Below are 24,259 nucleotides of genomic sequence, written 5' to 3'. Positions count from 1 at the left end.
TCTGGCTCAGACTACGAGCTCTGGCTCACACTTAGAGCTCTGGCTCACACTTATAGCTCTGGCTCAAACTTTGAGCTAAGGCTAAGACTAAGAGCTTTGGCTCAGACTACAAGCTCTGGCTCAAACTTTGAGCTAAGGCTAAGACTAAGAGCTTTGGCTCAGACTACAAGCTCTGGCTCAGTCTTAGAGCTCTGACTCACACTACGAGCTCTGGCTCAAGCTTAGAGCTTGGCTCAGACTTAGAGCCTCGGCTCAGACTACAAGCTCTGGCTCAGACTACGAGCTCTGGCTCAGACAATGAGCTCTGGCTCACACTTAGAGCTCTGGCTCACACTTAGAGCTCTGGCTCACACTTAGAGCTCTGGCTCAGACATAGAGCTCTGGCTCAGACTACGAGCTCTGGATCAGACTATGAGCTCTGGCTCACACTACGAGCTCTGGCTCACACTACTCTCTCACTGGTACATTTTCATCTTTAAATCACTCCTTGGTCTGTTGCCTTCATACATCTCCTCCTACATGTCTCTGCGTGAGTGCAGCTACAGCGTGCGCTTTCAGGACATTATTACCTGCAGTGTTCCCTCAGTGAGGACTGAACTAGGCAAAAGGGCCTTCTCCTACTCCGCTCCTGTTTCCTGGAATATCTTACAAAAAGATTTGAAGCTCTCGACCTTGACCTCTCTAAGTGGCTTTAATAATCTGTTGGACTCCTGGGAGGGACCAATGCAGACATGTTCCTGTTTTTAGTTTTCTACTTGGACAGAGAGGAACGTTGGTTTGAGAGGAGTAAAGGAGGCCATCTTTGTGAAAAGAAATCGCCCATCATTAAACCGGGGTGGAGGCCTCTGGGTTCAACTGTCCCCCTCTTACAATGCTGTGATTGCTAGTATCACTCAGCCCTCTGTGAACAGTAAACAGCCATCAGTGTGCTAATGATCCATTGTTAGGTTGATGGGCCTTCTTGAGCATGTGATCAGCTGGTTTTGGTTGTCAGCAGCAAACTAGTTGATCCACTCTGAGAAGGTGCTATTTAAGAGACTGAGCTGAATACAGCACCTCAGACTGAGGAAGTCTCTCGGATGAGAGACGAAACGTGTCTAGATTTTTTTGCTTTGTTTTGTTTTTTGTTTTTTTGAATGTCCAGAGGACCAGATTTAACTTTTTCAGATTTTTCTACCTGGATTATTGAGCATGCATCAGGATGAGTTGAAAGGATGTTCGGTGGACGCATTCTCATCTACCTGCCAACTGTGCTTGAGTGCCTGACCACTGAGATCCTGGAACTAGCAGGAAACACGGCTCATGACAGCAGAAGGACAGGATCGTCCCTCGGCACCTACAGTTGCTGTCTGCAGTGATGAGGAGCTCGGCAGACTGCTGGAAGGAGTAGCCATCGCTCTAGGAGGAGTTCTGTCCGGCATTCGGGCGGTCTTACAGCCCGGGGGAACTGAGAGGCCAGCCGAATCTGTGTGGACGGATCGGACGGCATCTGCAGCCAGTTTCTTAGGATCCACTGTGGGATGGACCTTTACAAGAGATCCTTCCTGTCTACAGCCATCACTATCTATAACATCTCTTAATGAAATGAGAATAACGAGATACTACAACAAATAATTTCCCTTTGGGATTAACAAAGTATTTTTGAATTGAATTGAATTTGAAAACACTGTTCTACAAAATGTTTTAAGTTAATCCCTGTCATTCACACACACTGATATATTTGATAAACAAACAAGCACCAAAGGCAACATTTGTAACTTTTAACGTGATTATTAAAAATGTTTACTTCTTAAATATTTAGGTTAAAAGCACTAAAGTTTCGTGCTTCTCAATTATTTTCTGTCCCCCCCCCTCCTCCAACTCTCCGCCACGACTGTAAATAGTGTCTATAGAATTGTTATAAAAACACCGCTGCATAACATTGTGTCCTTATTAACATTAAAGAAGAAAAAAATATATAGATCAAATTACAAGGAATAATAATTTTATTAACATTGTTTTTTTTTAGTCTGTAACAGAAACAACTTAAAGTGCATCAATTTGCCTGAAAAAAGCAATCCTTTTTTAAACGGTAAACATTTTTGACCATTTGATACTGAAATTTTTTTTTTTATATAAACAATAAATAATAATAAATTCAAATTGATCAGCAACATTTTAACTCAGGAATGTTATATAAAAGACTTTGACCTACAAAACAAAAATGAATAAAACAATGTATGCTGTGTTTTTAATCAATCAATCAGGATCAATGAGCACACTCATCGATAAAACAAAAAAAAATTGTCAACATGAAAGAAGAAAGAGGGACAGGTAACCCTCTCGCTTTGAACAACAACAAAGTCCATGCTCAATAATCCAGGTATACAATCCAACATTTTTCAGTCAGGTCATGGACAGTTTTTTTTTGTGTGTGTGTGTGTTGAAACGTTTCACCTTCGATCCGGAAGGCTTCATCAGTCAAGGAAACACAACAAAACTGATTCTTCCCCCAACAGCTTACTCCAAAGTTGAACAAACCAGTTCTGCTTGTGATAAGATAGTCTCTTTGGTACGCCCCCTCCTCCATTGCCGGCCCTCTTCCTTGTTGACAGTCTTGTCCAACTGGTTGAAAACAACAAAGTCCATGCTCAATAAACCAGGTGTACAATCCTCGCGCTTTGAGTTTACTTTGTCATCTGCATGCTGTGGGTGAAAAACGTCCAGATCATCAAAAAACAGCAGCTTACCTGAGGAGGTGAATTAATTTTGTTAGCAAAGAATAGAGTCCTAACATTTATTAAACATTACTTCTGTAAATTGTGCTTTGACAAACTTATCGATAAAACTAAAACGTTTAGTCAACGCAAAAGAGGAAAGACGGGGCAGGTGTTGCTCTCGCTTGAGTTTACTCTTTGTTGCGCACGCGCTGTGAGTGACGTCCAGAGCGCATTGACATAAAAACAGCAGCGGAGGACGGAGGAGGTGACGGGCAAACATGTGCAAAGGAGGGCAAGCGCACTTTCTGTTGATGTGATATGTGGGTGTTAGCGTGAAATGAAAACTATTTTTCCCTTTGATTTTACTGTTCACGGGACTGCCTAAACAGTCGCATAATTGGACTTTTTTTATTATACACTTTAAACTATGGTACAATACGAAAGTTATCTGGCAACACGAAAAAAAGAATGTACAGGACAAAAGAACGCGCTTACTGTAATAAGGGCGGGGCTTCTTGGACAACAGAAGAACTGCTGCACGCACGAGTCAACCGCCAGAACCATAGAAGAAGAATCTGTTGACAATTAGCTTAGCGCCGTTTGTTCTCAACGTTAACTTCTGGGAAGGGGTAAGAGTATATACCACATATTTGTTCTCATGTAAATTGTTTGCAAAAAAAGTTATTTAAATTGTATTTGCTGTTTTAAGAACTAAAAGTAGCCGAAAGGCGGAAAATTATTCGAGCTGCAGCTAAATTTTCCAGATTCTTCAGAAGAGTTGGTGGGTTCTCTCTGATAAAACATTCGTCTGCTAACCTGATTTCACTTTCTCTCCGACAGATTTTTTTTATTTTTTATCTGCCTTGGAAATGTTTGCCATAGCTACTAAAAACTTCGTGGAGAATGTGGACAGTGGAGGCTTTCTGATCTCAGTGTCCAGCCTGAATGATGATATTAATCTTCTGACTGTGGTGGTGAAACGGAAACGTTTCTGGTTCTGGCAGAAGCCCAAGTATCTCCCAGCTGATTTTATCCTCAGTGACATACTGACAGGAGACACACCTTTAGAGCCAGGTACACATCAAAACCAGTGGTGGAGTCTGCATTTTTGTTCTGGGTATACTGTGATTAGAAACCAAAGTACACCAGTTACTATAATGCAATTGTTAACTTATTTTGATTTGTAAGCATAATGAACATTTAAAAATGTTTCTGATGCTTTCATTTGAACAAATGTACGACTAACTTTGTACAACAGTTGGCTTTGTATTAAAAACATGTTATAGAATTTATAAAACAGTATCAAAGCAAAATATGTTAAAGTATTAAGTAGTAAGTACAGAAGTATTAATTATACAAAAAAACAGGTGATGCGAGCCCATGTATCGCATAGACTACACCACTGATCAAACCCCTGTAAATGTGTGACTTGACCCAATCTAACTGTCTCCTTGGAGTTGGAATGTTTCATCTAATTCTTGCTCTTTTTACAGTTGTGGTGGAAAAAGACTTCCTCAAATACCAAGGGACGTTTGGTGACAGCATTCAGGGAACTGTGGATGCCAGTTTTATAAAAACCAGTGTCAGCCTGGAGGGTAAGGACACCACCAAACTTCAGTCATCCTTTGGCAGTTTGAAAAAAGAGGAAGTGGACGTGCAGAAGCTGCTGCACGACTGCAAAGACAGGTCTGGTCCCACATCTAAATCTGCTGTGATAACTTGATAAATGTGACCGTGTAAAAGTCAGCTGATGTTCAGTTAAAGATTCCTAAACGCCCGACGTGATCTTTGTTCAACCATAAAGTTTCACACAAAACAGGAGGCCTGGTTAAATATTAACAAAACATATGCTATCAAATTCATAGAGATTCTTGCTTTCTATGAATTATAGATTTAATTCATTCAACCTTTATTTAGACAGGTTAATCCCAATATATATTAATATATTAATTGATTAAAGATAGAATATTTGACAGAATGTACAGTCTGCCTAAGTGGCAGTTTTAAGTATTTCTGATGGTTTTTTTTTGTAATTTTTCATTTCAGAGTTCTGGACATGTCTCATTCTCTAATCCAGCAGACGAAAGAGAAGCACAGGCAGGTGTTTGGGATTGTGAAGGAGCGTATCGTGACCACTCAGCCGTGTTCGGTCATAGAGGAGGTGCAGCAGGGGGGGCAGTGTGGAGGGACTTTGAGCTCCTGTGGTCCAAAGACCTCCAAGGTCTGTTTGCATTAAAGTAAATATTCATGCTGATTAATGTAGTAAAATAATTTGATGGACTTATTGTTTTAACAGCACAATAATTTAGTAATTTCCAGTTTTACGGTGCATGACAGTTTAAAAAAAAAAATTCTGCACTGATTTTCACTGTTCCTATAACTAGATTAATTTCTGCACAAAACCATGAACATCGTTGTTAGTGGGAGCGGGATATTGTTTCAAGTTAAGAAGAAGTGGAATTTGTTTTGGTTATCCACACAGGAATCATGCGGGTAATTATTTAGTCACTACAACTCTTTTCTGTTTGTTTAGATTTCACTGAAGGAAAATGGAAGCTTGAATATAGACAGCAACATTACAATGGAGATTCCTATCAACTCTACAATAGCCTATGGCCTCCTAGAGCTAGAGGTCAGACAGAACGGACACTTTGGTGAGAAATTCTTTGAGTTTACAAAATAAGTTGAGTGAAGTTTTCTAACTTGACAAAGAAAAACCTAAAAAGATGTAACTGTTTTGTCTTCACAGAGCTGTGTCTGATGTCGGACACCAACGGAGGTTTTGAGGACGTGGACAGCCCTTTGGAGAAGACAGAACTGCTGGGTGTCTCAGGTGCTCCTGTGAAACATACACTTCAACAAGGTAAGTTACTGTTTTCTTCTCGGTTTTGTTCATAAGGATCAAAAACCATGTGGTTTTTGATAATTTTTGTAACTTAATCAAAAGTCTTCCAGAGATATAAGAACCCAATCTGGTTTTGTGGAGTCTTGATCGTACAATAATTCAATTCAGTTTATTTATATAGCGCCAAGTCACAGTCGCAGGGCACTGAACAGAAACATTTATATACATAAAAAGTAAGTTAACACTATCTGAGGAGCAGACTGCTTTGAGTTTGGAAAGGAAAAACTCCCTCATGAGGAAGAAACCTTTAGCAGAACCAGCCTCAGGACAAGCGGCCATCTGCTTCGACCGGCTGGGTTTGAGAGGAACAGGAAAGAGGAACAAATACTCAATGGCAGGTGGAGAATCAGGGAGACATCGCATGTTTGTAAACATGTTAAGACTTATATTAAAGATTTTTTTTATCAAAGGTCTGTGTGATTTTTGTCCATTCACTCAAATTTAGTTGTTTTTCTTTTGTTAGTTATGTAGTTAAGTTCCCTTCTCTGTTTTGCAATATTTTTGTCAGTGATATTTGTCTAATGCAGGGGTCTGCAACATATATGATCAAAAGAGCAATTTCTGCCCCTTTGTTTGCTACATAAAACGTGTTCGGAGCCACAAAACCTGCTATAACTGTGATTCTCAACTGGTGGCCCGTGGACCACTTTAGGTTTGTTGGAGGGCGTTTTTCTGGCCAGTATATCATTATAGTATGACATTATAAAACTGGAAATATCTAATGATTTTTAACATTTATTTATATTTTTACATTTTAAGACAAAATAAAATATGAGATTCTTGTAAAGAAGGAAAAAGTAATATAGTTTTTGCCCAATTTCTAAAAACTAAAACAAACTATGCAGGCCTATGTGATTTTTTTTAAATTGTAGATAAATGAAGTATCCTACTTTGAAGAAATAAAGCGTACAGTGAAAGTGAGTATGTTTTACTCCTTGTAATGTTTCTATTATTCACATATTTGCACAATAAATGGCAGGAAAACTGCTAAAACTAGCCCTTTTAGTGGTTGTTATAACAACCAATAAAATTCAGTTTTATTAGTTTTTGGTCAACGCTTGAAAGAGCCGCAGCAGAGGGACCAAAGAGCCGCATGTGGCTCCAGAGCCACAGGTTGCAGACCCCTGGTCTAATGGATAGCTAACCTCAACAATCAGTTGTGAGCTGATTCGATTTGAGGTTTTTCATTAAGGATGCGTCTTTGTGTCCATGAGAGCTGTGTCTTCAAAAAGTCAGCAGTTCATCTCAGTATTAGTGCTTTTATTTTTAAGCCTGCTGTAACTATTTTCACTTGACTGTTATAGCACAAATTGTAATTGAAGTGAATTATATGCTCTTTTTGTCTTGTTTACAAATGCTAGAGCTGGAGCAACTAAAGGACCATTTCCAGCTGCTTTCAGCTCTTCCTGCATCCACCAGGTCCTCTCTGCTTCAGCAAATCTCCAAACATATGCAGGACCCTGCAGCCATCGGTGCTCTTCAGATTGTTGTAAGTGGGACTCTGAGGTTTTGGACTTGCAGAGGCATCGTGAAACTAAACGTGCATGTTTCTCTGTGTCAGCTGGACCAGATGTATCTGGGTAAGAAACCTGGCCTGGGTGATATTGGACTGACGGAGTCTCAACAACAGAAAATTCAAGAAACTCTCAGTCTGCTGGAGCATTCTGGTCAAGCGGAGTCGATTCAGACAACACCATTCCTCACAGCACTGCATCTCATTATCAGTGCCCTGGATGGTAAGAAAAAGTTCAGCCATGGCAACTTTAAATATTCATCTCAGGAAGAACTCCATGTGTTGAAAAGAATTGAATTTTAGAGCTCCTTCTATAAGTCTATTGTCCCAAAAACTTCATTTCCTTGAGCTGTATTCTTATGGTTTGTCTGGATTCTGCTTCAGAAATGACAGAGGATTGTCTTGCTGTCGTGAGAAGCTGCAGCCTCCCTCCAACCTTACAAACCCTGGAGCGACTGGTTAGCGAAGACTGTTTTACAAGATTACCACTAAATTCAAGCACCGCACATTAATTCAGCTGTCTTTTTTCCACATCTGTTCTAGGTGCAGTGTGTGTCAGGAGCTGGAGAGATGCCTTTGAGCAGCGTTGATCTGACACAAGACCTTTATGAAATGACTGAACATCTGTTTGCATCCTTTAACGTGCACCTAAAGAGAGACAGCGACGTGGTGCGAACAGAAATTGGGCACCAGCCAGGAAGTCGACCTCTGGTTCTATGTGTCGCTATCAGAGGTCTCGCCTCACTGGCCCCCACTTGTTAAAACAGCTTTATTTTCTAGTGCTGTGGCACAATTAAGGACTTTTTAAAAGTTTATGTATGTTTGTTTTTATCATTGTGTGATTGTTTAGTCTGGAAAGACTGTAAAATATGACTTATTTGTCAATGAACACCATATGGATTCATTGATGGCTCATTTTAACCTTGTATTGTCCGTGTTTTGATTCAGTTAGAACAACTTTGAGCCGTTTGAGAGATAAAAACAAGCGTCGCGAATTGATTTTAGATTTTTTTAAAGTATTGAATCTGATTCAATAATACCCCTGCCTTTAAAAATTGCACCTTTTTGTCTAATTTTGCGTTCATGTGAGAGACATGGCACTTTAACCTGTTTTCTACACTCACTGGACACTGTGGCATTGGTTCAACAAGGCATCAGAAACATTCTTCACAGATTCTGGTCCATATTGACACGAGGGTCACACAGTTGCTGTAAATTTATCAGCTGCTCATCCTTAATGCATTTATTCCAGTCCACCACATCCCAAGGTTCTCCTTTGGATTCAAATCTGGTAATGAGTCCAGTGAAAAGATTCAACACGTTTTTCTCATCTTGTCTAATTTTGCCGAGTTGTGTTCAGATGTTTTGCACGTTTGTAACGAGCGGTTGTTTGAGCTACTGCTGCCCGTCTGTCATCTTGAATCAATTTGTCTGTTTTCTGACGTGACACTAAAGGTATTTTCTACAACTGCCACTCACTGGACATTTTCCTAAACATTCTTTGTAAATCCTAGAAATGGTCGTCTGTGAAAATCCCTAAATACTCAACCGGTCTCAATTCTACCACCTGAAAAGTCCCTTTCTTCCTCTGCTGCCTCGTAACCTCGGTTCAAAGTTGCTGCCGTGTGATTGGCTGATTAACTGTTAACAGATGTAGAGGTTAAAAGTGTTTTTTATGGATGATGCCAATGTTTTTAAATCGGCGCTTCCTTATCAGACCTTAGAACTTGTGCACTTTAGGTGGCCGGTGCTGGCCGATTTAAATCAGCCTGCCGAGAAACCAGTCCATTTCTAAACTGGTGTATTTAATACTGATGGTGAATGTATATTTAAGGTTTCAGCAGTGTTTTACTTTTTAATATTAGAATAATTTTTGTTTCCACACAACCAAGTTCCAGTTCATTTGTTTTCCTAACTTAAAAACTTGAATATAAAATGTTCCAGACTGGTTTATGATCCGGCTTCAAAAACATGTTTTTCCTGTGGTGCCAAAAAAATGAAAAATCAAGAAATCAGAGTACAGTTTTATTTTTCAGTATTCAGATTATGAACTTATTGATTTTGCTGAGTTTTATTTAAATAAAACAAAAACAACCAAGGCAAGTTATTAGAAAACACCAGTTATTTATTTAACATCTGAAAATACATCTTATCAGAAATCTCGCAAAATATACCTTTATAAGTAAATATGGACTTTATTTAGCACAGTTACGTTTTAGTATCACATCAGAAGGGATAGTTAGCTGAGATGACGTACCCTGTTCAAGAGTCCTTTTGTAACAAACAGCACCAAATCCACGGGTCTAACAAACTTTATATATCTTATGTCAAACATTTTGTCAGGTCACTACAGTATTGATTTTCTTCCTGTGCAACGTTAACCAGTGACCGGAAAGACTGATCTGTAACACTAAAATGAAATTGTGTAGAGGAAAAATAATTGAGCCTACAGTAAAAAAAAAAATTGTAATTTGACGTTTGTAGTGACAAAATGAAGCAATGGACACTTGTGCACTGTAAACACTGAGGTATCACTTTTTTTTTAAAATAGCCCTCATTTCTTTGCAGAATAAATACGACTTACCTGTCTGACGTACAGATGTGAACAGTAAACACTGCTGAACTTAAAAAAAGCTATCTGACACGAGCATCAGCATTTCCCCCCTAATCCAGTTAAATAAAACGCATTCCTTTAAAATATTGGCCAATAAATAAGTACACTTCCTGTGTGTTGAGTTGCATAGTGTGCTTAAAAGAAAAAATGGCAGTTCAGATTAAGGTGACTGATGCAACTTTGTGCGAGGCCAAGGTAACACCAGGTTGTCGTCCCGTACGTTGTGTGCGCACCACAGTGTTAGAATCTCGCTTCGTCTCCGGCCTCGGGGGTCAAACCTCAGTACACCCAGCTGACTGGAACCCACTGAGGCTCGACAAATAATCGCTCCACGGTGTCTTGCAGCTCGTCGAAGGCCTTGTCCAGATTGTCATTGACAATAGTCAAGTCAAAATAGTGGCTGTACGCCCGGCGGATCTTGGCACTCTCATCTACGGTTTTCTTTAAATCGTTCTCCTGGAACAGAACGGAGTCGCCTCGTTAAAAACGAGAGAAACGACCATTTGTGACTTACGACCAGTGATTTAAAGCAATTGGGAATGCTTAATTTTCTTACCGTAAGCAGTTTGGTTGTGAGGCCGGCATCGACCACAGCTTTGTGCATATCTCTTAGTGTGTCCAGTTCAGGAGCAGCAATAAACACCACGAACGGCATGAACTCTGCAGTCTTTAACACTTTCAGTGCCTGGGAATAAACTGGAAAGTCATCACAACAGCATGAGGAAGAAAACGGCTCTTCACACGAAAAGTGTTTTGCTCAGACTGACCTGAGGGTTAATGTCAAGAATGCACGTGCGGCTGGTTGCCACCACTTCGTGGATGGAGTCGATCTTGGTGCCGTAAAGGTTCCCGTCGTACTCGCCGTGCTCCAGGTATCGGCTCTCTTTAATGTCCTTCTCCATCTCTTCTCGTGTCACAAAACAGTAGTTTTGGCCGTCTTTTTCCTCTTCTCTGGGACGGCGGGATGTAACTAGAGCCAAAAAGTCAGTAAATTGATCCCATAGACCAATGTTTCCCAACTCTGGGCCTTGAGGAACACCATCCTGCATGTTTTACCATATTTTTTGGCCTATAAGTCACGTATTATAGGCTGAAGCGACATATTGATGGATTTTTTCCCCCCGTATTTATAAAACAATTTTTTGCTGAGATATGTTCATTTTCATTCATCCATCCATCCATCCATTATCTTTTACCCGCTTCTTCCATTTCGAGTCACAGGGGTCGCTGGTGCCCATATCCAGCAATCACTGTGCGAGGGGCGGGAGACACCCTGGACAGGTCTCCAGTCAATCACAGGGCCACATAGAGACAAACGAGACAAACAAACATTCACTCTCTCACTCACACCTAGAGACAATTTAGTTACCAATCAGCCTAACATGCATGTTTTTGGTCTGTGGGAGGAAACTGGAGTACCTGCAGAAAACCCGTACATGCACGGAGAGAACATGCAAACTCCACCCAGAAAGGCCCCCGGACTGGGATTTGAGCCGCGGACCTGCTCGCTGAGAGGCAGCAGCTCTGCCAGTTGCGCCACCGTGCTGCCCCGTTTTCATTCATTCTGACTGAAAATAAATTGAGCAGTACCACTTTCAGCCACTTGATGCAGCAGAGTAGTAATAGCTGTATGGCATGCCATTGTATCATGTAATAAGCAAACGTGGCTATGACAAATTCAAAAAAAGTTCCAGACAAAAACAACTGGACTTTATTTTATACTATACTTTCTATTTTATTGGGTTTTTTTCTTGAACTTTTTTGAATTTACCATGTCCTGGATGACTGAGAACCTTCACCAGCTATTAATGATACAATCGGCCTGCCTTAGTCTCCGCACCTTCGTTCTGCTCGCTGCTTGGAAAGTTAAAGTAAGCGTTGGTCAGCTTTAGAGAAACCTGCTCTCTGATCTGTGAAAAGAACACTGTGTTGTGTGATTTTACTGCGAGACCCTCTGGTCAAAGCCACAGACTCATTTTGTGTCAGCTCGCCATTAAAGCAGGAGTCGCCAACTAGAGGGTTGGAGGGTGAAGTGTTTCAGTGTAAAATGCTGCTCTGTTGCTTTCATTTCTTAAGTAAGACTGGAAACTGTTAACAACATATTATTTTCTTTAAAACATATGGCTAAAACTACATTTTATATATTTTGCACCGTTTTGCACTACAAGCAAGATGCCTAATACTTGATTTGTTTATTTAAAAACTCTGGACCTAGTAGTGGAATTTTCTTAATTCAAAATATATGATGGCAAAAGGACTCCCTATATTTTTTGAAAAATTCCTATCAAGTTTTATACCCAAAACATACCGCGATATATATCGTTATCGCCACCCTTCACAAAACATATATGAATTTTATGCCATATCGCACATTCCTAATGCAACGCATACGGCGAAGCGACATATTTATGGATTTTTCCACTTTATTAGACAAATATGGACTGATGCGACTTATCGGGCCGAGCGACGTGTACGGTGGAAAATACGGTAATTAAATCACTGAATCAGGTGTATTGGAGCAGGGAAACGACTAAAATATGCAGGATGGTGTTCCTCAAGGACCAGGGTTGGGAATCCCTGCCATAAACAACGTTAAGAAACAAGGTCAGAGGTTCCACCTGTCTCACACTTACAGGGGACAGTGGTTCCATATCTCAGAGGGTTCATGACGATGAGTCTGTTCTTCAGGCTCCTCCGTCCAACTCCCTGCGCTCCGATCAGAACCAGCGTTTTCCTCTGAAACGGGGGCATCCTGGCTACTTCCTCATAGATCTGCAGCTCATAACGATCAAACTCTGCTCAAGGCAATACACAAGCTGGATGAGAACGGTTTCATCACAGATGCACTTGCACCTAAAAAATGTGAGAAAATTGAAAACAATGATACACACCTGCATTTTTAGCAGTGAGGTACATCATTTTTTTCTTCTTTTTCTTTGAAGTCAGCGATCCACAGAGCATTCCTGAGACAAACACACAACGTGTCAAAACTCGGCTACTCGAGACTAAGGAAGCCTCTACAAAAGTGACTGTTGGGAAACAAAAGCTGCGCCGAGTGCCGACCTGTACCAACAACGTCCCAGTCTCTTCTCACAAAGGCTTTCCTCTTCTCCTCCAAGAACTGACTGGGTATGAGGCCGGTGGCTCCACCAACAACTTTGCGTGCCTTTGTGGAAATTATAATAGTTAAGCAAGAAATTAAACCACCATTTCACTAGAATGGACTCAGCACTGACTAACAGCTGAAGCAGTGGCCTCGTTCACATTTAGCAATACTCTGAATTAGGCCAAGTTCACACTGCAGGCAAAAGTGACTCATATTGAATTTTTTTAACGCCATTCTGAACATGACAAATCCAATTTTTTCTAATCTAACCCAGGTCAATTTAATAAGTGAGGCTAAACTGAATACTTGTTTGATGTCTTTTCAAGCGACCTCAGTCTGGACGGTCTTGTCACATTTCACCCTGACCAAACTTTTCGTCATTAAAATAGAGGCAAGCTGATCGGTACAAATATTGATTTTATTGATACAATCATTGAAGTAAAAGCTCAAAACTAGTTACAGAAGCTGCTTTGACTCTACAACAACATATGATGCCAACGTTGGTGTCGGATCCCATCGGTAATAGCGTGATGCGATCAATACTTGAATGTTTTTAATTTCAGTACGTCGCTGTTTGTTCCTGAAGGTGACAACCTGGAAATGTGGGCCGAACTGGTGCCGAAACCCGATGGGCTGCCAAATGGCCGTCGCGGGAGCATGCACGGGAGGATTTTAACAAGAATTTAACAAGATTAACACTTAACAATAATTTTGTTTGCTCGAAATTATATTAAAAGTGTGTATCAATGTAACGTCTACTTAATAAATGCACTTTAATGGTCAAATCAGCGAATTTCAAAAATAGTTTTGCTGCTGAGGTGCTGCAAAGCGGGCATGCGCAGCTGACCAGCCGCTGCATTTCTTTAAAATTTAACAAGATAACCACCTAAACAATTATTTGTTTGCTCGAAATTATAGCAAAAGGTGTGTCTTGGTCTAACATTTACTTAATAAATGCACTTTAATGGTCAAATCAGCTTCATTTTGCCGTGCCACCCAGGCACAATGCAGATGATTTGACCATTAAAGTGCATTTAGTAAGTAAAAGTTCAACTGAGACACACCTTTACTATAATGTCGAGCAAACAATTGTTTTTAGGTGGTTATCTTGTTAAATTTCAAAGAAATGCACAGCGAGTCATCCCTCTGCACCCCTGCAGCCGTGAATCAGCTTTTGAAATGCAGCTGATTTGATCGTCAAAGTCCATTTATTAAGGAAAAGTTCAACTGAGACACACCTTTACTATAATGTCGAGCAAACAATTGTTTTTAAGTGTTAATCTTGTTAAATTCTTGTTTAAGACCTCCCATGCATACTTCCCACGTCCGCCATTTGGCAGCTAATCGATTTCTAGCACAACATCGGCCCACATTTCCAGGTTGTCAGTGGTGACGAATAATGTCATACGGCGAAGCAACATACTTATGTTTTTTTCCACTTTATTAGACATATTTGGACTGATGTGACTTGTACGGCGGTGCGATGTGTACGGCGGCAAGTACAGTAATTTGTGTTTTACAGTGAAGGTTTTATAATCAATCTGCCTCAGTGGTGTAATTTTTGTTCTGATTGTTGTCATTAACTATTTCTTTCCCCGTACCATGAAATGCTTTAAATATCAAGGCAAAAATTATGAGCATCTACTTCTACATGGAGCTTCTGTCCTAAATGTAAACTGGGCCTTTAGGTTCTAGTTCGTCTCAGCTCACCTGCCACCAGTTGGGGTCCTCCTTGTTGACAACATGGAGTACGTCTCCTTTGGAAAAGGCCAGTCCCGCTTCCTTACAGGGGATCAAGCTGTCAGTGGCAGGATTATAGTTGAAGTATGGCTTCAAATAAACCTGTGATTTAAAAGGTAAAGACAGCAAAATTACACTTTGAACAAACAACAGAAGCTGATAAATTCCCAGATTCAGCAGAGTGAAAGTTGCTTCTGCAGACGTCCTGTAGAAAAAAAAAAAAGTTGTGTTGTTTCATCAGCTAAAACGACCTAATCAGGTTCTGCCCACCATATCATGTCAGCTCTGATAACATTCTGACAATGTTTAAAGTGAAGGCAAAAACTGAAGCACACGCTGAACAGACATGTTCGGGCTGCTGTTTAATACACCGTATTATTTTACATTATTTGTGTTTAGCGTACATCTTAGATCCTTATATACGTTTTATTTTTATTGATATCTTTGGGTGTAATTGGGACCTTGAAAACACAATTTTGTTCCACCTCATGTACCACATGTGATGCGAATGACAAAAAACCTTAAAGTTTTTTTTTAAGGAAATTGCCAAAATCCACAATACCTTTAGGAACATGAACAAAGCTTTTTATGCACCAAGTGTAATGTTTAGGTCATATCATGCAAAGTTAATAATTTATAACAATTTGAAGTTTTATGATGTTATTAGTACCTTTAAAAAATATCCAAAATGTGATTAAAGAACATATCGAAAAATCCCTATTCCTTAAAAGAATATGATTTTTGTTCTAACTATCATGTTAGCTACTATCTGGCTTGTTAAAAATAGTTTACACATTTACTTTATCTTCAAAACAATTATTTAAAAGCAGATTAGACATCATATTAACAATATCATTTGTAGTTACGAGCACCTGAAGAAATGACGCAACTGTCAAAAGACAGAGCGATCATTTGGTTCCTGTTGGCCCTGAGGTCCGTTTCTGACGTAACCTTACACATCGCCCTGTAGCGTCAGCTGCTGCGTGTGGCTGACGAGAACGCTGTCCCAGTTAGTGTGTGGACTGCTATGAATAGGTCCTTGTGGACTCAGTTTTCAAAAGCATGGCAATTCGTGAACAAGTCAACCTCCTCTCGTCCAACCATCGACAGTCTGTGATTGCAGAAGTTGGTATAATCAAGAAGCACGTTATGTGGCTGGCACATAAGAGGAAGTAAATTTGACCTTTTTAAAAGTCTCCTTGTTTATTTTTGTTGTGATTGGTGATGAATAATTACAACTAGACCAAATATAGCAGCTCCCCGGGATGATTAATTTAATAAAAGTGAGACGTTCCACAGGAAGACAAATGAAACCTCCCCATCCTCTCACCTGAGGGAGTACCGCCGTGTCCTTGTAGCTCGGCAGGACTTTCAGCGTGACACTCCCGCTGCAGTCCTTCAGCAGCTCCTGCAGTTCACGGGGGTTGCTGCCCACCTCGCGACCGTTGACCTCGCAGATTATATCCCCCGAGTGCAGCATGCCCTGTCTGTCGATGGAGCTGCCGTGCAGAATCCGTGCGATCACCATGTCTCCCTGCACCACGCGGAACGTCACTCCCTGAAAGAGAGTACGAGTCGGTCGGTATCCCACGTTCGCAGATCGTAAATCGGGAGGCCCGTTTTACGGCTTGGAATGCTGCGTCGCTGTGAAGGACCGCTCCAAATATAAGTTGGAATACAAAACTGAGCCACTGCTTCCTAACAGACAGCCTACATTACATAAAAACTTGACATTTTTATACGACAAACGCTCGAGTAACTTACCAGAGGCTCTCCAGCTTTCTTCTGGATGCCAATCATCCTGACTGCATCAGCTGGCATGAGCGAACTTGGCAAAAGAAGGTTGCCGTTATCCGTAGCGTGGGGCATCTCGTACGACTTTGCAGCCACCGTGTCATGAGCCTCTATTAAAGACTGAGACAGAACAAGAGACAAGGAGACTCGCTAAGATTTGTCTCGGTCCTCTTTGATTGATGGCTATGAAAAACTATTGCTGCATCCGTGCGGTTTAAATCTACCAAAATCCTAAACAATAGCCAGAACTGCAGCGTGCATTTCATGAAACGATCATTAAAGAAAGTAGAAAAATCTCTTTGCTGAGCACTTTTTGTTCTTGACATTGTGACTAACAAAGTAAAGATAAATCAGTTTGGTTTATATCCAAACAACTTTACATCAGCATCCTTTAAAGCAGCCTATTTAAATGTTTTTCTTTTATAACCAAATAGAAAAAGCACTAAAAACACCACACACAAAAAAAGAAGACAAATTTTCAGAGTAAAACTGGCCCAAGTACTGACCTATAATTCTTAAGCACCTCTCATTTAATCTTTTAAAATTATAATCAAAAAGCAATTACAAATTTAAAAAAAAAAACCTTAAAGTGAGGCTCCTGGAGGATTCTGACGAGCTCAGCGGCAGCAGGATCTTTATCCGGCAGCTCGTTGAGGGAATCCAAGATCTCTGTGACCAGCTGAATGTTGTCGTCCCGTACAGCTTCTAACTTCACCTCCTCAAGACGCTCGTGGGCCTAAAACAAAAACAGGAACAATCATGGAAGTGTAAAACGGGATGAGAATGGGTTAAGGTAACAAACAATGATTTGGCTCCAAAAATTCATTGACTAAACGTTTAGCCAGTTTTATGGATAAAATCAAACTCAAAATTCTCACGTACACTTCAAACAAAACGTTTGCTTTAACAGACCAACGAGACAGAGAGGCATCATCAGGAAAGGATTTCAAAATGTAAACAAAAATGTTATTTGGGGGAAAAACAAACAAACAAAAAGTTTAATTTTGACAAATAAAATATATGGACTCCTGGAAACGGCTTACCAATAGTGATAAATGTGACCGATTTAGTTTTAACGTGAAGAAATTGGACATTAGAATATACAGTATATTTAATCTGCCAATTATTTGGCATGTGTTTCTGTAACACAGACATATTTAGTGCCACTGGAAATAAGATACTGTAATTTTTTTCTCTCGTTATTTTTATGTCCTCGTTTGAAAATAACCAACATTTAAAGTGAAACCAAACCCAATCATTTTGTATCACTTGCTCCTCATTTTCTTTGTAACAAAACTTGCTCAGCAATGAACGTGAATAGTTAAATTTATTACTTGGATGATGAATACTAAAACACCACCACAAAAGACAGGAGGGTTTCAGTTTAGCTCTTCTATAGTAAACATATGAAATGTTGGCCCTTCTACACAAAACAGGAAAAATTTGTGATCTGTCTGTTTGGAGATGAGGATAAAAGTTCGTATTTGTGACAGATTAGCCAGTGGTTCCCAATCCTGGTCCTTGAAATAATAAAATCACAGTGTGTTGGAGCAGGGAGAAAACTAAAACATGCAGGATGGTGTTCCTCAGGGTTGGGAATGGGAAACACTGGCCTAAACAACTGCCGTACAAGTTACATCGCCGAATAAGTCGCATCTATTTTGCGTCACCACTGACAACCTGGAAACGTGGGCTGGTGTTGTGCCAAAAATCGAGTGGCTGCCAAATGGCGGCCGTGGGAGCGTGCATGGGAGGACTTTAACAAGAATTTAACAAGATTAACACTTAAAAACAATTATTTGTTTGCTCAAAATTATAGCAAAGGTGTGTCTCAGTTGAACTTTTCCTTAATAAATGCACTTTAATGGTCAAATCAGCTGCATTTCACCTGGACGGCACGGCAAAATGCAGCTGATTTGACATTTGCTCCAGGAGTTCTGGAGCGAGACGAAGGTGGCTACGTATGGCAAGCCAAGTGTCTCATTAATAGCCACTTTTACCTATGCCATATAAGTTGCAGGGCATACAAATTTCTGCAAAAAGGTGCGACTTATATGACAAAAAGTACGGAAATAGTATTGATTAATAAACCTGATGACTTCATTCTGCACTTTTTTCCAGATAATGTTACATAACCATATTTTCGTGGGGTTGTCAGCCTCTTTGTAAAGTGTTCTTCCCCTCAAGCAGAGTTAAGAGGAGCTGCATTAGTAACCCCACATTTTCAGAGTGGTATCTGTGAGTGTGGGCCCCACCTTGGCCAGGGAACGGACGATGGGGCTCTCCATGACGCCTTTAAGGAAAATTAGGTCAATTTCTTTAGCTCCAGTGCCCGATGGCAGGTCTTTAAGGTTGTCTAGTATCTGCTGCATGGCTGAAAAATAAAAAAACACATCTTAGACATTTGGCTGACTAAGCTTTAACTTTTAAACTTCAAATATGCTGATTAGCAAACGCAGGCACAAACATCTGTGAAAACTAAACTGAGGTCACCCTTTATGTTAATTAATATAATTAAGATTTGTAGCCCGTTTAAACATTTAGGGGAAACCAACTTCCACTGTAGTAAAAATCCTCCCATCATCACTGAATTATTCAACCATTTGACATAGAACATCCATCAACAAGCATGAAAGTGCACTCACAACAAGGTCAGTCCTAAAAAAGGTGAAAAGTACACAACAAGACGACAAAGATATTCAACAATTGGCAGCTTTTGCAGCAACACAGCAAGTTATTTGAGTAATTAGACAAAATTGTGTATGTTAGAACCTCCAAGTAGTAATTACTGCACTAAAGCAGACACTTTTTAATGACATATTTGTCACAGAATTATTTTTTTTCCTTTCAAACAATGTAAAGCTGATGTTACAGTCAAGACAAATAGGGTTCAAAACAGCTGTTTGCTTTGCAAGAGCATCATCAAGCTGTTGTCACTCTAATGTGAGATTATTTTTACAACTGTGTACGTTAACAGGCAGCAAACAGACTCACACAGCCTTCTAAGCAGGCATCAAAAAATTACCCACATGTCACAGCTGACGATAATACACAATTTAAAAGCGTAAAATAAAAAGACGGCTTGGGATTTTGCCTTTGGGAGCTTACCTGAGCCAGACTTTGCATTTGCCACAGTCATGTTTATTAGTCCTCAGCTCAAGGTGGTGAAACTCTAAAAACACGGTGAAAAGCCGCCCGACTGACTCGTTTACCGAAACCAGAGCAGCTGGAGAGCTGGAGGACGCAGGAAACCCACTCAAGTGAGCAAAGTGTTCACCGCCATCCCCATGCAAGCATTTCCCCACAAGGTGTGGGTGCAGACAATGACACAGAAGAAGAGGAAAGAATAGGAGAAACAAACAAAAAATGGGCTTTTCTGGCCAGTTTATGTGTCGTTTTTCCAACAAGAACACTTGTGAACTACGAGGAATAACAGAGAGGTTGACGTCCCATCAGTCTGGTTAAAGGTTGTACCAGCCACACGCAACAAAAGCGTACTGTACAAACATGCTCTCCAAACAGGCAAAAACTGATTCACCATGGCTGCAGTAAGAAACCGAGCAAAAACAAGTGCTCTATTTAACCAGCAACTGAGCTGTACGGGCCTCACGAATATTATTCTGAACCAAAACTGTTAAACTATAATAACAATATAAAGACTGAGAACTTACCTACAGACTGTGTTTAAATCATCAGAGCAGTAGAACACCACTGAGCCCCATGTTCTCTACAATTTAAGAGCCTTAAAATAAAAACACAGAAAAGAAAGAAAAAAATCCAGTTAGACGTAATATTTGTTGAAAATGTACTATAATGTTTGAAAACCCATCTCAACCCAGTTCTCATGAACAAAAACAAAATCACGTTGATAACTCTGTCCTGAAATAGATTTCATTTTAAATACTTCGTGTTCTTTCTGTAACTTAGACAAGTCATCCTGGTCGCCAAAGACAACCACATAAAACTGATCAGAACCACCGCTGTACAATTTTAAATAGGACGTAAGAGAGATCGCTTTAGGTCAAAATCGAATGTACTGAAATATTACTTAGTGCAACGAGTTCCTTTTAAACCGAGTCATTTTTACATTAAAATGTAGAAAACAAGCTTCCTTTGTGAACCCTTTTTGGAAAATGGTGTTGTAAGATTCAACGATTTAAAAAATATTTTAAATTAAAGCCAACATTTCATTACCTAGAATACCAAAATTCATTTTGTTTTCTTAAAAAAAAAAAAAAAAAAAATACAAACATTAAGCATTAAACATTAATAAGTTTTATTATTCTTCAATAGCACACTGCTGAAAGTGGAAGGCAGATGATGTCTTGTCAAAATATCTCACGAACCACCGATTTTACTTCCAAGTAAATAATCATAACGTGTACATTTTTAAATACATTTCATTAAATCAAGGTGGCTGCCACCTCTAATTTACTTATTAAACATAAAAATATCTATACAGTAGTCCCTCGCTACTTCACGGTTAGACTCTCACAAACTCGCTCTTGTGCGGTTTTTCAGTGATTGTCAACTTTAATATTACTCACGTGATTGGGACGGTACGGGATAAAAAGTTAACGAAAAGAGAGAAAAAAAAAACCTTTGTACAAGAGCCGCCATTTTCTAGTTTCCTTTCAAGAAGCCTATGCTGTGTTCCCCAGTCAAAAGAACTGCATTACCCAGAAGCCAACAGTGCTTCCGGCTGCTGCCGTTTGCCGAAATGGAGGCAAAGTTTTCTACGTAAATCCATGTCATCTATTAAGCTCACAGACCTGGCTGGAAAGTTGTAAACAATCCTGAAGCTGAACTCATCCTTCAAGTTGTATCTTCACTGGTGAGTACCTGGCTGCAGTTGATCAGTGTGACCCGGATCGTGGGGGCTTCAGGGAACAGACGGTGGCGGGGTTCGGCCTTGTTCTGGTCGCACGGTGCTGGTCTGGAATGTGCCGATGTGGTGGAAAAATCCTGGGAAGCCTTACGCGCTGAGTGTCCTTCCTGGAGCTGCAGCACGTGCACATTCACCTGGACGGGGCGGAGGGCTTAGTCATGTTTCAGGCTAGTCGAACAGAACCGAGTCCCACCAGAACCGAGCTTCTGCAGAACTGGTGAGTCCCAATATAAAATTTTGCAGTACTGTACAGTACATATTAGTTGTGTAACGGTACATGTGGGTGTATTGAACCGTTTCAGTACGTCATGTTCGGTTCGGTCCACGTGCGTACCGTTTCGGTTATTTTTTTCGCTCAATAAATTTTATTAACGAGAGATTATGCGCCGCGGAACTAAAGTTCCTAAGCGTGTTTCAGCACGGCACCATTATCTTGCAGCACGCGCAGCGTTAGCAGGCTACGAACAAGCCATTTCGTTGCGGCCTCCTGTTTGGGAACATTATGGCTTTCTTGTTAAAAGACAAGTGAACAAATCCAAAGCCGTGTGTCGACGTTGTTTCACGGAGAGTGGATCTGCAACACGTCTAACCTGTTAACGCGCTTGAAACGACATAATTCGAATGTGAACGTAGTTTGGTGCAAAGACCGATAACAGCAGCATTTAAACAACCTTTATCGGGTAATTCAGATCGGTCCAAAGAAATAACACAAGCTGTAGGAGTTTTTAAAGCTCTGGATCTATGTCTGAATGTTGTTGATGCGCCGGTTTAAAGCATGATTAAAGTTCTTGAGCCCCGCTGCCTACAACATCCCATCACGTCAACACTTCAGCCAAAAAGTTGTAGCAGCACTTTACGATAAAGCTAAAACTTATTTAAAGCCCTGCCACATCGATGATGAACGAGAGAGGATATTCAACCACCTCATATGATGACCGTGCAAGAGGAGCTATTGTTATTATATTATAGTGATCTAATTAACTTTTTTATTTAAAATTATAATCTTATTAACTCAATTTTTTTTTATCTCCGTGTTGTTTGCAGTGTGCAGTCTGAGGATGATAGCAGATGAGTCTTCTTCATCCACCAGATCCCCTCCAGCTCAGAAGTCTGTAATGACTGAACTCGTTTACTTGGGATATTTTCAAAACAAACATTATTTAAGTCTTTATTTTGGCCTTTTTTGTAACGAAAATTAACCGAACCGAGCCCTCCTTGAAACTGAACCGAACCGAAATGTGATTTTAGCGTATCGTTACACCCCTAGTACATATACTATGTTGTTAAAATTATGTAGGTTTAAGAGTTTAGAACATTGCAAGAGTGTGGGAAAATCTTACAAAGCCTTAATATATATATAAATACTAAAATAAATATAGCATTCCTACGTCGCGATTTTTCCACCTATCCACCTGGGACGTAACCCCGTGACAATCGAGGGATTACTGTAACTCCAATAATGAGCCCAAACTTGGTGTGGTAATAGCTGAGAGTCACCGACAACACAAACTGAGGTCTCAGTCCAAAGCTCTGGCATGAAAGGCAGCGGGTGACATGCATTTCTTTAAGATAAGATCAAGATGGGGTGGAGGCAGGGCAGCCGACTCAGGACCTGAAAGTCCCAGGTTCGATCCCCAGATTCACACATGTCATGGTGTCTGAGCAAGACGCCTAATCCCTAATTGCTCCCTGGGGGCTTACATAGCTGCCCACTGCTCCACCTGGGTGTGTCCCGATTCCCAGATGTGATGGAAATGGGATCATTCTTACTTTGAAATTTAAAAAAAAAAAGGGACCAATTCATACTTTCACCCATGGCAAAAAGAGTCCTGGAAACGTTCTCTTCCTAAACACATGTACATACACTAAAATATAGTAAATGACATCTATTTTATCATAAGTGTATTTTCTTTTCAAGTTGGAGCTAACCAATTTACCAACCTCAGAGACATGACATGCAGTAAAAGTTCCTGACTTGTTTTTTTTTCTTCCATTTCCTGTTCCTCTGCTGAAAACCAGTACACACATACTGAAGCAACTACTCATCAAAACTACACGAAAGTACTTTATGTCTCATTAGAAGCAAAGTATTTTTAAAAACACCATAAACTGCCATGTCCATTAATAAATCAACACTTGTTGCACGACTCCAAAACAACGTGTTATATAAAAGTCTGTAGTTTTTACCTGTCCGTCCTCTGGAAGTGGTTTTAATTTGTAAGAACACGGTCAGACGAAGTTTCAACAGTTGTTGCCTCGCGACGCTAAAAGAAGGCTGCTGTCAAGCTACACGCGCACAGCGCACGTGTTAGCACCGTAGCCGTCCGTGGCTCTTCGTTTGCGGCGAACGCCCGTTTCAGCGTCGAGCTCAGCCGACGCGAGTCACTTCAAACCTATTTTACTGAAACCGAGTGATGTCAAACCTTCTCCGGCCTTATTTCCACCCGGAGTGTGTCCCGCGTCGGTTTGTAGCCCCACATGCAGGCGAGTTAGCAATGCTAATAACGAGCCAGAGGTAGCGGCTACTGCCACGCGCTTTAAATACATATTTAATTTCCACCCCTGCATTTTAAACTCGTACCTTAAGCCTGTTGAAAGCAGCTGGCCTGGAGGGTTAATGTCCTAAAGGCAGCAGGACTCGCAGTCGCGAGTTAAACTTGTCTTAACTGCTAATATTAAGCTAGCTAGCTAGTAGCCAGCTGACATTACTTCAGTGTAGGAGTGAAAATCAAGACGCTCCCCCTGAGAGCGTCACTTCATATGTGATCAAGTGGATGGTAAGTTACCTTGTCTCTTGTGATCAGTGTCCAGTCATGCCTCCATGTTTCTCTTTGTTTCAGACGTTTATAACTTGCGCAGCAGTAACTTGTGGGCGCGTTTGCAGACTGCCTCCTCCTCTCCTCCCAGCTGCCTGTGTGCACGCAGCCAGGGGGCAAACATCATTCAGTGACTCCACACACACACACACACACACACACACACACACACACACACACACAC

General features: G+C 40.6%; 2 protein-coding genes across 2 annotated transcripts; one reads left to right on the top strand and one right to left on the bottom strand.

Annotated features, from left to right (window-relative positions):
* The first annotated feature begins 3,559 nt into the window (after positions 1-3,559).
* On the top strand, positions 3,560-7,879 carry gsdmeb (gasdermin Eb). The gene is made up of 9 exons (XM_037677001.1): positions 3,560-3,773; positions 4,193-4,385; positions 4,746-4,920; positions 5,233-5,353; positions 5,449-5,562; positions 6,966-7,093; positions 7,166-7,340; positions 7,502-7,575; positions 7,661-7,879. Exons 1-9 carry the CDS (start codon positions 3,569-3,571, stop codon positions 7,877-7,879), a joined length of 1,404 nt encoding a protein of 467 aa, XP_037532929.1. The 5' UTR covers positions 3,560-3,568.
* Positions 7,880-9,657: 1,778 nt separating this feature from the next.
* Positions 9,658-24,197, bottom strand: pals2a (protein associated with LIN7 2, MAGUK family member a). The gene is made up of 13 exons (XM_037677000.1): positions 24,046-24,197; positions 20,043-20,113; positions 18,627-18,745; positions 16,955-17,107; positions 16,342-16,491; positions 15,908-16,135; positions 14,548-14,679; positions 12,795-12,897; positions 12,623-12,694; positions 12,365-12,526; positions 10,499-10,701; positions 10,288-10,416; positions 9,658-10,187 (listed from the first exon to the last, which is right to left on the bottom strand). The coding sequence occupies exons 3-13, from the start codon at positions 18,741-18,743 to the stop codon at positions 10,011-10,013; spliced, it is 1,626 nt and encodes a 541-aa protein (XP_037532928.1). The 5' UTR covers positions 18,744-18,745; positions 20,043-20,113; positions 24,046-24,197; the 3' UTR covers positions 9,658-10,010.
* Positions 24,198-24,259: the final 62 nt, after the last annotated feature.

The sequence above is a fragment of the Nematolebias whitei genome, chromosome 5 (assembly GCF_014905685.2).
Source record: "Nematolebias whitei isolate Nwh7 chromosome 5, NemWhi1, whole genome shotgun sequence".
Classification (NCBI taxonomy): Eukaryota; Metazoa; Chordata; class Actinopteri; order Cyprinodontiformes; family Rivulidae; genus Nematolebias; species Nematolebias whitei.
The sequence above is the reverse complement of the archived record's forward strand: the minus strand, read 5'-3'. Positions and strand labels throughout refer to the sequence as shown.

What these genes read in the sequence shown, in the direction of transcription:
- pals2a (XM_037677000.1), bottom strand. Translation starts at nt 18,743, where the DNA reads ATGCAGCAGATACTAGACAACCTTAAAGACCTGCCATCGGGCACTGGA. An exon ending in AGGACCCCAACTGGTGGCAG is followed by an intron (nt 12,898 to 14,547) that starts GTGAGCTGAGAC and finishes ATTTCCACAAAG; the next exon opens with GCACGCAAAGTTGTTGGTGG. An exon ending in CTGGGACGTTGTTGGTACAG is followed by an intron (nt 12,695 to 12,794) that starts GTCGGCACTCGG and finishes TGTTTGTCTCAG; the next exon opens with GAATGCTCTGTGGATCGCTG.
- gsdmeb (XM_037677001.1), top strand. Translation starts at nt 3,569, where the DNA reads ATGTTTGCCATAGCTACTAAAAACTTCGTGGAGAATGTGGACAGTGGA. An exon ending in GAAACATACACTTCAACAAG is followed by an intron (nt 5,563 to 6,965) that starts GTAAGTTACTGT and finishes TACAAATGCTAG; the next exon opens with AGCTGGAGCAACTAAAGGAC. An exon ending in TACAAACCCTGGAGCGACTG is followed by an intron (nt 7,576 to 7,660) that starts GTTAGCGAAGAC and finishes CATCTGTTCTAG; the next exon opens with GTGCAGTGTGTGTCAGGAGC.